We start from the raw sequence: 11,007 nt of genomic DNA on the forward strand, positions 1-11,007 counted from the left end.
AAACTAGAACGTTTGAATAATGTGTTTCAGACTTCGTTATCACATACTTTCAACGAATATGTATGTAGATATGTACGGTCCACCAGGTTGATTCATTTTTCTGCTTCAAGAGAAAGTCACTAGTGTCTACTTTTCTTTAGAAGTCTTCGCTTGCTCTTCTCCTTCATGAAACGCTAGCAATTTTCTCCTAAAGTGGAAAACGAATAACATAGCTGATCATACATAAATGATACATATAGTAAACGTACATACTACATTTGTATTTCAACTATATGTATAGTGCACCAGTATGTAAATGTTTTTAATTCACAGAATCATTTTGATTATAGAAAATATATAATATTATATTATGAATTGTTCCATGAAGCTTGCAACAATTTATAAGTACATTTTTAAAACAAGTTAAACAATGCGAGTGCACCACACGATTTATAATTTTAGTACTTTGAATAAATGTATTGTCCGATATCTATCATCCTTTATATACACATGATGATGTTTAAAATGACTAATGTTAACACTTATAGCTATGCTTGTTGAAAATTATATGGCCAGTGGACGAAACAAACAGCTATAAATTCACGAACGATACGAAAGGAAAATATTTATTTTACTTACGTCGTCCCTACTAAGGGCTATGTCACACGGATGTTAGCATCGACAGCGCCATCGACGATTGGATGTCAACTATATTTCAATCGCTTTCAAATAGTCATAAAAATCTTTTGTGGTTGTCTTGCCAAAATCGGTAACCGATATCGACGCCAATGCCCGTGTGACTGACCCTAAATGCACATATAGCGCGTATGTCTCTAGATAAAATATTTAGCTGTGTTATATTAAGAATGAAAGATATTATGTTCGACATATTGATAATACATCGACGTAATATATGTTTATACCCAAACACCGTGTGGATTTTTGCTCGTAGGTACTGCAGTCTCTAATTGTCGTGGGGAGCCTATCATTTTACGCGTACTTCCAGGCTTGTGAGCACCTAAGTTATAAATATATGTAAACAAAATTAGCGAATTAATTCAATGTTCTAATTTATATTTTCAGTTACACTTAATTACCTTCTAGTAACGATTTGACTTGTTCGTCTTGACAAGCAACAGCTAGACTTTGTAAATTAGCTTCTTTCATATCAGCTACTAGTCGTTCGACTTGTAATTTTTTCTCAACAATCGCCGATTCCAAACTTACTACCTCAAGTTTGAGCGATTCCGCACATTGCGAAGCTAATTCAGCTGAACGTTTAGCTTGTTCTACTTCGTTTTGAAGATGCTCAACTTCGCTAATGATTTTACGTTCCATTATTTGTCTTTCATCTGTTTCACGACTTATATTGTGTTGCTCTATAGCAAGCTCTTCCATAACTAATCTATAGTGTAAAGAAATAAAAGTCAATACTGTATCATACATTTAATTAAATGAAAATCAAATTATAATAATACCTTTACCTGATTTTATTCTTACACTGAAGTAACTCTGTTTCACAATTAGCGAGTTTTGATCTTAACAAAGTGATTTCCGACTTTAAAGTTTTTTCTTGTTGTCTAACTATTTCACTTTCTTCTTCTACATGTGCCAATTCTTTCAGCTATAAAGACAATCAGTATAGTAATCGTAAAAGGGTATTTTAACTGCGTTTTAAATACGTGCCTGTTCCTCGATAAGACGACCTGTAGTTTCCATACGACTTACTTCCTGAGAAATGAAATCCATCTGATGCATTTGTTCCCTGTTCTTAGTTTCCCAATATAATATTTCAGCATCAAACTGAAAACCAGTAATTAAATAGATTTTACCAAAGTTTCTATCTATGATGAAGATAACCGTTCATACTTTAGTAAGATCTGCTTGCTGTGCATTAATAGTATCACGTTGCTTATTGACTAGTCTGATAAGTTCAACGTATCGTTGAGTATATGCAACAGTAACCATGTTCTGAGTCTGACCAGATAACTGATTTACAGACTGAGTTTGCCCTTTTGTATCCTGGAATTCCTAAATATACAAAACTAATTAAGTATTTGAACACATATAACTGTATATATTTGTAAAAAGAATCTTTTCTGTAGAACCTGAATGAGATTTCTTTTTAGCTTGACAGAATTACTAGAAGATGGTTGATCTTCTTTATGAACATGAGGACTTCCACTATTTGTACTAGATTGAAATTGAGATCTTCCAGGACTATTTAAATTAGGTGGTGGAGGATCCCTGTAGGGGGGTAAAGTTCGTAAAGGTGGCGAAGCTGGACCTGGAGGATCCCTATACGGGGGTACTTCACGTATTTTTTTTTGCGATAAATGTGTGTTACTTTCACTGTTCGTACAAGTAGGAGACTGAGTTGGTTTTTGTATATTTTTTTTTATATTCGATTCCTTATTTTTTAAATGAGGTGTAGGTTGAACTATGGCAACATTTTCCATTTGAATCTACAATGCGAGTATAAACTATGATAAACTATTATAAAAAATTCTTAAAAGCGTGTAATGTAACCTAGAAGCTATTTACTTCTGTATTATTTTCCATAACATTCCCATGTAATCCTCCAAATGTTAAAGATTGTCTAATGTGACGATTCCTATCAAGACATCCTTGTAAATCATCAAATTCAGAGTTTGAAACTGTCGTGGAACTCTTGGTATCATCTTGTCCACTATTGAGCATTGTGGCATGCTCGGAGGCAGAGCTTACCAAACCATTTGATCTTGAACCATGGGTTGAACGGGTTCCTAATGAACTAGGAGTTTTATTATTTTCTGGCGAAGAGCGTCTTAATATCAGCTGTACTTCCGAAGAGTATTCTCCCCATTTGACTAAAATCTTATCAAACAAATTGAAATAATATTATTAATATTTAAATACTTGGCGATCATTTCCTAAATAACTTATATCAATACCTTCAGAGGATTTTCATACGGAGGTAAAAGACGCTCATTTGTACGCCATCTTTCTACTAAAGTAAATCTACCCGTTTGTCCAGTAGCATGGGCAAGAGCATATACTACATCCTAAAAATTAATTTAACATTGATATTATATATTTGTTATTATAAAAAGTGCCATTAGCAAACAATTTTCACCAAACGTTGACCAAATTAATTCAAACTGTAGATTCATAAAATTATGTTGATTATCTGATTTAGTTTTGCTTTAAAATATTTATATAAAAAATGCCAACCTGACATGTAGTGGTTTCTGTAACACCACATACAATACGTTGTATACCCTCTACCCATACTTTTAGCTCCATAACGTCACCAATTTGTAATCACAAGATTAAACCTTTGCATTGCAAAATGATGATACTGAAAAGTTACAGATCATTTATTAAACTTAAATTTTATACGAAAGAAACCATTGATTATTACGTGAATTTACCCAACAATTGTTTACAAGTTTCGTTAGATAGCGATCCTTTTGGAAGCTTGAATAATATTACAGTAAAATCAGATTCCTTTAACCTGTAATATGTAGTCATTAAAATGACAGATTTAAGTCCATGATAACACAGAAGACAGGCAAATGCTTTTCTCTAACTTTCCGTGATAACAGTGTTATATACGCTGCTTTGTGAAAAAGTTGTGCTCCCTTAATCAGTAACCAATCGTTATGCATCTTCACAGAGTGAAATTTTAATGCACATCTTTTCACAGATATGCATGTACATTTTACAAACTTAAAATTCAGCAGTTTATTTTAGTTTTGTTAAATAATATGAAATTAATAGGAAGCATTTAGAAATTGAAAGATTGCCAGATTTTAATTTTATCTTACTACGTAAGAGGGAGCTGAAAACGTTAACGCAGAAATGCATTAAACCTGCCGCATTACGATCTACTAAATACAAGAATTCGGCTCGTTGTTCGTTTAACATGTGTACTACTTACGCGTGGTGAAAATCGTATATTTATTTTAAATACTGCTTTTGTATATATTGAATAAAAAGAAATAAAGAAATAGCAATAGAGAAATCAAAATGCCAAAAGTGCGCGCACAGAAACAAACCCGCATTCATAAAGAGGTTGTGAAGCAGGGTATGAGGCATTTACAATATTTTTATAGTCGTGTCAAATAAGTTTACAATAAAGCTAACCGCCATTTGAATTAAAAATACCTAATATATTTCATTTTAACGATAACGAATTAGATGTAAAAAAAATATATTTTATTTACTATTCATCGTATGTATAGAATTATTTAACTCCGTTTTGCAATGGAATATCATGTAGAAAGATTAATAAAATAAAATTATTCTCTTACATATAGTTTAACTATATTGATTTGTTCGTATTAGGTATTTTGTTTAACACTAATATTGGACAACACATTTTGAAAAATCCACTTATAATTCAAAATATGGTTGAGAAAGCTGCTGTCAGATCAACAGACGTTGTATTAGAAATAGGTCCTGGTACTGGTAACATGACAATAAAATTATTAGACAAAGCCAAAAAAGTAATAGCATGCGAGGTAGACACAAGAATGGTGGCTGAATTACAGAAACGTATGCAAGGTACACCGTACCAGTCGAAATTGCAAATTATAATAGGGGATGTTTTGAAGACAGAATTACCATTCTTTAATTTGTGCGTTGCCAATATACCTTATCAAATATCATCACCCTTAATATTTAAATTACTTTTACACAGACCGTTGTTCAGGTAATTTACAATGGAATTGATAAAAAAATAAAAAATATTTTTAAAAGAATTGTGCTAATTTCTAACATACAGGAGACACAAGAGGAAACGGGATTGATCGGCACATTATTTTCTACAGATGTGCTGTGCTCATGTTTCAAAGAGAATTTGCAGAGCGTTTAGTAGCAAAACCGGGTGATAAATTATACTGTCGTTTAAGTATAAATACTCAGTTGTTAGCGAGAGTAGATTTACTCATGAAAGTAGGAAAAAATAACTTTAGACCTCCTCCAAAAGTGGAGTCGAATGTAGTTAGGATAGAACCACATAACCCACCACCTCCTATTAATTATCAAGAGTGGGATGGTTTGACACGAATTGCGTTTGTTAGGAAAAATAAAACACTTTCCGCAGCATTTAAGCAAACCTCAGTGTTAACAATGTTAGAGAAAAACTATAAACTTCATTGTAGTCTGAACGATAAGGTAAGTTATATTATATATCCGTTGAAGCAAATGCTTTTGAATATTTAAAAATTTCTCTTTTACACATTATTCAGGAAGTATTAGAAGGATTTGATATTAAAGAGATGGTAAACGGTATCTTACAAGAAGCAGACGCTGCAAATAAACGCGCTAGAACTATGGATATAGATGACTTTATCAGGTATAACAAATATTGTTCTTAATTTCAAACAAGCTACAGGCATTATATTCATGTATCATGATTCACAGTAACATGTGCTTAATTATGTAACAAAATTTTTATTTTAGCCTTTTACACGCATTCAACGTAAAGGGAGTGCATTTTACTTAACTAAAAGTTTGAATCATCCAAAAAAAATATACCTTATGTATTAAAAAGAGTGTATCATTTTCACGGAAAGAATAAATAAAATTGTCTAAACAGCATAGAAACGATATTATTTAAATTTCAAATCGATGCTAACCCTTTTGCTACGGCAGTGCCGGACAAAAAGTATCCATACACTGCAGCCGTAAGGTCTGCTAAGTATTCACATACCCAGTTTTACTGTACGTCTGACTCTCAGAGATAAAATTATTTCTTAAATAAAATATTTCATATAACGTTATTTCAACAGTGTTCAGTACGATTCTTGTACCATGTGCGCAGTATTTCGCGGAAGACTGAAGTCATCGATTGTGTCCACAGATAGTTTCACGAAAAGTGACTTCAGTCGTTAATAGTAGCAAAAGGGTTAAATATATGTTATAGCTTCAGAAAAAAAGGTAAACTCATTATCTGTTACAAACCGATTACCTTATGATTTACGCATAACATGTATAATGTACATATAACATTTCTAGGTTTACCTACTTTACAAAAAAACTATGTTTGTGTAAACTTTTAATTAAATTATTTGTTTATAAGATACATGTATATTTACAAACATTCTTTGGGAATCAAGATCGTAAAGAAATATACCCAAGATTGTTGTACATTGATGAAGATAATGGTGAGATATTATACTCTGTAATCGTTTTCATTTATAGAATACGCTTTGCCTTCTTTCACGCATTATCCAAAGTTTTTAACATTGAATCTGGGTACTTTTTTTTTTATCCAATTAATGTACACTAAAAAAAAAAATTATAAACAGGAAAATCTATTAGTTAATGTTGGAACTTTTATACAGAGTCTTTACAAATTGTTACACAACACAAATGGAAGCCATTTTCGTTTAAAAAGCAAAGGAATGAAACAATACGACTGCATATTTCATATAATGTAGTACAATTACTTTGCCTTAAAGTTCTTTTGGCCGTAATTGTTATCATGTTATCGTGGTATGACCATTAAAAATGTTAATTTTAAACCGTGAAGAACTAATACGAATTCACAATGCTTCATCATTGTTTAGAAATTTATTTATGAACGAATGCTTTAAAAACTTCGTTATAAATTTTGAATTAAATGGTTTATTAAAATGGGCTATTAATAACATCTTTTTATGTTCGAACTAAATTAACGATCAAATGCATCGTCGTATTTCCATCGATTTTGATTTAGAGTTACCCTGAGATCTTAGATGACTCCTTCACTCATAGGAGCTATACATTTCTCTTTACTTTTTATCTAGTAGAATCATTCTTCGAATCGGAATGTTTCAATGCTGCGTACATATCAAGTCTTAAACAGGATTCCTAGTTTCCTTTTTTTGCTTTTATGTCTATCTTTATGTTTAGATTTCTTCTTACGCGTGTACGATTTATTTGAATAACTGCTACATTGACTGTGCGATCGGTAACGGTCTTCTTCAGAGTCCGAACTACTCCGCATTGCCATCATTGTTTTAGACAGAGATTCGCGTCCTTTTCTCGATATATCTCTATTCGTGGACTTACTATTGTCATCGCTTCCATTTCGTCGAGATTCCCGTCGCCTGGAGCTAATTCTTTTATCTTTTTGTGACGTATACGAAGATGTACTGCTGCTCCTGGATATAGATTGTCGATCATCCTTGTATCTTGATTCTTTTCGATACGAACTTTTTACAACTGACGCTCGTCTTGTTTTATCTCTAATTTTCGTAGCTCTTTCATTTTTACCCGTATCAAAGTCACTCGAACTAGAACTGTAACTTCTTTTCGATTTTCGTAACGCACGAGACTTTTTCTTACTAGTGTTATCATCAGACTCGCTACTACTATCGCTGCTGTACGACTCATCGTCCGTGCAACAATTTTCTTTCTTGATCAAGTCTTTACGAACGCGTACGGTACCTTTTGCGGAATATTGCGATGTTCTCGATTTCTTTTCGTCGCTACTGCTACTTATTCTCCTTTTTATCGTACGTTGAGTATTTTTTCTTGTTCCTCTTTTCCTAGTCTCGCTTTCTCCAGAACTGGACAAATTTCTACTTGCTCGATTACGGGACCTAGTTTCAACCGAACGATTGCGTCTTTTGGTGGTGCATCTTTTCGATTTCTTGACGCGACTTTGATATTTCCTGTTTCTCCTACAATTATAATCGCTATTCGAATCAGAACTACTTTCTGTAAATGAAGAAATTGAAGCTCTTTTTTTAGCGGATGTACTAGGTTGAGTGTCATCTGCGTAAAAAGTAAACGTGGAAGATCTAGTATAAACATTAAAAGAATATTTTCAGAAATTATTTTGCTTAAAATTAAAATGTTTAAAAAGTAAAAAAATTATTTATTTACTGTGCATTATCGGCCGATACTTGAGAAATGTTGATTTCTTCAGGATCCGAAGACACTAATTCTATAATTTCTGGTGTTCTTTCGTGGCGAGGTTTAACGTAACCGATTACTTCGCACTCATTGTCAGAAATAGAGGAATCGGAGGAAATAGTTAATACATCCGGTACATTGTACGAAATATCCAATTGAAACATTTGTCCCACGGTACTTGGACCTAATTAAAAAAATATTTTCATCTATATTTCAAACTTAAATATTTAAAAAGAATAAATAATAGTTTACCAGGTATGCTGATCGTATGGGGTCCCGAACTAGGCGTAACAACGTTCATTCTGAGGTCAATGGCCTCATCAAGAACTCGAACGTCCGAGTCATCAGAACTGGTGCTACTACTGCTAGATGCAGGTGACACAACATTTGACACGTATTCGTTTGAAAACCCTATAACAAATAATAATTTCATATAAAAACAGTACAAAGTATTATTTATAATATAAAAATAACTAATGAAATTATGTACCTTGGGGTAAATACACCACAGACTGATCGTATCCAACTAAATCGAAATTAGTTCGTGCATAAATAAGTAATTCGTGTACAAAGTGATCTGTAAACGTGCCAAAATGAGGGCGCACTAAATCTCGAAATTCAGGACTTCTAATATCATACTGACTAAGAGCATCCAATATAATTCTCAATACGTATGCAACATATGAAGCATTGTTAGTAAGTAACACTTGTAATTCTCTATTTAACCATGGTATAAGTCGATTTAACTCTCTTGGTTCTCTTCTGTAAATGAAATACTGTTATGTCCATTTTGTTGACATTTGTGTAGAGCTACAGATGAATGCTGACTAACCGATAGTAATCAGGACTACATTCGCGAAAACGTCCAAATACATCAGGTAATGCAGAAGCCCAAATTCCATGCCTATAAATAGTACGACGGTAATCAGCAGGATTTATACGTCTACGTAAACGCTCTCCCATTGAAACTTGAGGAGCTATGCTTGGCAATTGTTCTCTTCTCGCAACTTGTTCTGGATTAAGCACTATCTCATGCGGACGTCGATGATGTCCTATCACCGTTGTTCTAAAATGATTAAAATTTTATAATTACGAATATCGTGCGTCAAATAACGAGTACTAATAAAATACACACGAAATTGGAGTTCTATATAGCACCTGTAATGAAAACGATGTCCAGTGACGTCCACGCCATGTCCAAGTTCAAAATTAATATCCAAAGTAGCCAATTCTCTAGGCACGTGATATTGATCGTAATCTTCTTCAGATCTTACATTATGTATGATTGATTTGAATGTTTGCTTACATAATGGACATTCTGTTTTTATTTTAGACCATTGGAGTAGGCAAGTGAAACAAAATTGATGAAGGCAGCTGTCTGTGAATGATGTATTCACTAGCTTGCCTAAACAAATACTACAATTAGGAGGAGGTGACACAGCGCCATCGCTTCGATCGCTACTGTCTGGATTTTGCACAGGTGCTTCTGATTTAATAGGTTCTTCTGCACCTGTAGCAGAATCTTTCACTTCTAATGGACCCTCCATTATGAATTAATTTGCCTGTTCTTCCATTAAAAGAAACTGGCCTGAAATATATTACATTATATTTTATTGAAATAAAACTATTTCTTTTACATTTACAGAATTTAATCAGTCATATTATAGTTTAATCGAACGAGTTGACAAATTAAAGATAATATCATATTTTGGAATAAATATTTTATTAATATTGAAAATGTTCATAGAACTATCAAGGTAAATATTAAACCTATCACTGTATAATTTTGTTGCACAATATTATGAAATAATTAATGTACTTTACAATTCCCAGAAAATACCTAACATATTATTTCCTTTTCAATATCAAAATGATATAGCATCACAGAATTACTAATCAAGAAATTAACCCTTTGCGGACAAGATGTTTTTATTGCTGTAAACATGCATAAAAAAATTCTATAAAAATCCTTTGTCACAAATTATTTTTCTTAATATATGTGTAATAAGTCACTAAATTAAAATAAAATTATACATAGAATACTTTTCAGATAAACTTCTATCCACACAGGGTTAATATGAAAAAAATCACGTTCTTAAGGAAAGGATTTTAAAAGAAACATTATACTACAATTATTACAATCAATAAATCTTTATTAAGAATGATAAATCATTGAAAATATTATATTTATGCAAGTATATGTTTATAAATTTTTAATAAGAATACTGAGAAATATAAAAATAAAAATGTAACTATATATTAAGTAATTTCAATCACTTTCAAAATATTATTATTGACTATCACACATGGTTATACAAAAAATTACTTAATTCAGATATAGAACAGAATATAATTGTTGCATTATTTAGCATTAAAAAAAATATAAAAGAATCTGATTAATCGAAAGAAAAAGGTAACAAAATATTTGTTTCAACATTATTAAATAGCTCGACTAGAAACAGTTCATGACTAAGGTCCAGTCAATTTACAAACTACATTTGACATAAGAAAAGTTGAGTGTTCGTAAATTTTAAAACATTTTTGCATAGAAGACATTATTAAAAACGTATAACAATAGTTAGAAAAAAGTGTCATTGGATGATGTCAATGAAATAGTATTCAATGCAGATAATCGTAAAATATAAACGATGCTATTTACTTGTCGTGAAACAATTCGTGAACCATTACTATCATAACAGGACAAATTTTTATAGATTTATATTTCGACGAGTGGTAAGAAGAGTAAATTAATGTTGAAAACTTTTCTCTTAAATAAAACGAAAAAAAAATACGTCAGACGAAGGAGCAAGAAGGCGTCATAAAGCTGTTTGATAATCGGTATGTTTCATTTTATTTAACTTGTTATTGATTATCGATGTCACTATTTTTTCCCATAAAAGATGCAGTTCCGTGAATATGCCTTACCTTCGAAAAACTTCGACGAAAATCTACACACTAGCTTCGACGCGAAACACAATTAACGTCTTGGAGAAGCTACCTTTTTCGAGAAAGAGTACTCTTACAGAAGCCCATGATCACAAAGCGGAAACTGGCGTAGCATAATACCATGAGTGAGACAGATACTAAACGAAGGTAAGAATTATTGTCAATGATGCAACGAATAAAAGTTCCTAGGGC

At 32.1% G+C, this 11,007-nt stretch overlaps 3 protein-coding genes across 4 annotated transcripts; 1 reads left to right on the forward strand and 2 right to left on the reverse strand.

The window, feature by feature from the left end:
- Positions 1-399: 399 nt before the first annotated feature.
- Positions 400-3,784, reverse strand: Rassf8 (ras association domain-containing protein 8). 2 transcript variants are annotated; one of them, XM_076768100.1, is made up of 11 exons: positions 3,393-3,784; positions 3,193-3,319; positions 2,913-3,023; positions 2,524-2,835; positions 2,088-2,444; positions 1,849-2,010; positions 1,666-1,782; positions 1,464-1,603; positions 1,077-1,384; positions 903-997; positions 400-812 (listed from the first exon to the last, which is right to left on the reverse strand). In XM_076768100.1, the coding sequence occupies exons 2-11, from the start codon at positions 3,262-3,264 to the stop codon at positions 786-788; spliced, it is 1,701 nt and encodes a 566-aa protein (XP_076624215.1). In that variant the 5' UTR covers positions 3,265-3,319; positions 3,393-3,784; the 3' UTR covers positions 400-785. The 2 variants fall into 2 exon arrangements, with proteins under 2 accessions (XP_076624215.1, XP_076624216.1); XM_076768101.1 differs by having other exon boundaries at positions 400-997; positions 3,393-3,783.
- Positions 3,780-5,565, forward strand: LOC143343316 (putative dimethyladenosine transferase). The gene is made up of 5 exons (XM_076768102.1): positions 3,780-4,048; positions 4,309-4,675; positions 4,794-5,139; positions 5,214-5,320; positions 5,428-5,565. Exons 1-5 carry the CDS (start codon positions 3,991-3,993, stop codon positions 5,468-5,470), a joined length of 921 nt encoding a protein of 306 aa, XP_076624217.1. The 5' UTR covers positions 3,780-3,990; the 3' UTR covers positions 5,471-5,565.
- Positions 5,399-10,953, reverse strand: LOC143343314 (uncharacterized). Its single transcript, XM_076768099.1, has 7 exons — positions 10,795-10,953; positions 9,028-9,457; positions 8,702-8,935; positions 8,360-8,631; positions 8,122-8,280; positions 7,840-8,053; positions 5,399-7,754 (listed from the first exon to the last, which is right to left on the reverse strand). Exons 2-7 carry the CDS (start codon positions 9,414-9,416, stop codon positions 6,800-6,802), a joined length of 2,223 nt encoding a protein of 740 aa, XP_076624214.1. The 5' UTR covers positions 9,417-9,457; positions 10,795-10,953; the 3' UTR covers positions 5,399-6,799.
- Positions 10,954-11,007: the final 54 nt, after the last annotated feature.

Source organism: Colletes latitarsis, chromosome 7 (assembly GCF_051014445.1).
Source record: "Colletes latitarsis isolate SP2378_abdomen chromosome 7, iyColLati1, whole genome shotgun sequence".
NCBI classification, from domain to species: domain Eukaryota; kingdom Metazoa; phylum Arthropoda; class Insecta; order Hymenoptera; family Colletidae; genus Colletes; species Colletes latitarsis.

What these genes read in the sequence shown, in the direction of transcription:
- LOC143343316 (XM_076768102.1), top strand. Translation starts at nt 3,991, where the DNA reads ATGCCAAAAGTGCGCGCACAGAAACAAACCCGCATTCATAAAGAGGTT. An exon ending in ATTGTAGTCTGAACGATAAG is followed by an intron (nt 5,140 to 5,213) that starts GTAAGTTATATT and finishes CACATTATTCAG; the next exon opens with GAAGTATTAGAAGGATTTGA. An exon ending in GATATAGATGACTTTATCAG is followed by an intron (nt 5,321 to 5,427) that starts GTATAACAAATA and finishes TTTTTATTTTAG; the next exon opens with CCTTTTACACGCATTCAACG.
- Rassf8 (XM_076768100.1), bottom strand. Translation starts at nt 3,264, where the DNA reads ATGGAGCTAAAAGTATGGGTAGAGGGTATACAACGTATTGTATGTGGT. An exon ending in GTCGTCTTATCGAGGAACAG is followed by an intron (nt 1,604 to 1,665) that starts GCACGTATTTAA and finishes TTGTCTTTATAG; the next exon opens with CTGAAAGAATTGGCACATGT. An exon ending in AAAATCCACACGGTGTTTGG is followed by an intron (nt 813 to 902) that starts GTATAAACATAT and finishes TATTTTATCTAG; the next exon opens with AGACATACGCGCTATATGTG.
- LOC143343314 (XM_076768099.1), bottom strand. Translation starts at nt 9,416, where the DNA reads ATGGAGGGTCCATTAGAAGTGAAAGATTCTGCTACAGGTGCAGAAGAA. An exon ending in TGTAGTCCTGATTACTATCG is followed by an intron (nt 8,632 to 8,701) that starts GTTAGTCAGCAT and finishes TTTCATTTACAG; the next exon opens with AAGAGAACCAAGAGAGTTAA. An exon ending in TGTGGTGTATTTACCCCAAG is followed by an intron (nt 8,281 to 8,359) that starts GTACATAATTTC and finishes TATTTGTTATAG; the next exon opens with GGTTTTCAAACGAATACGTG.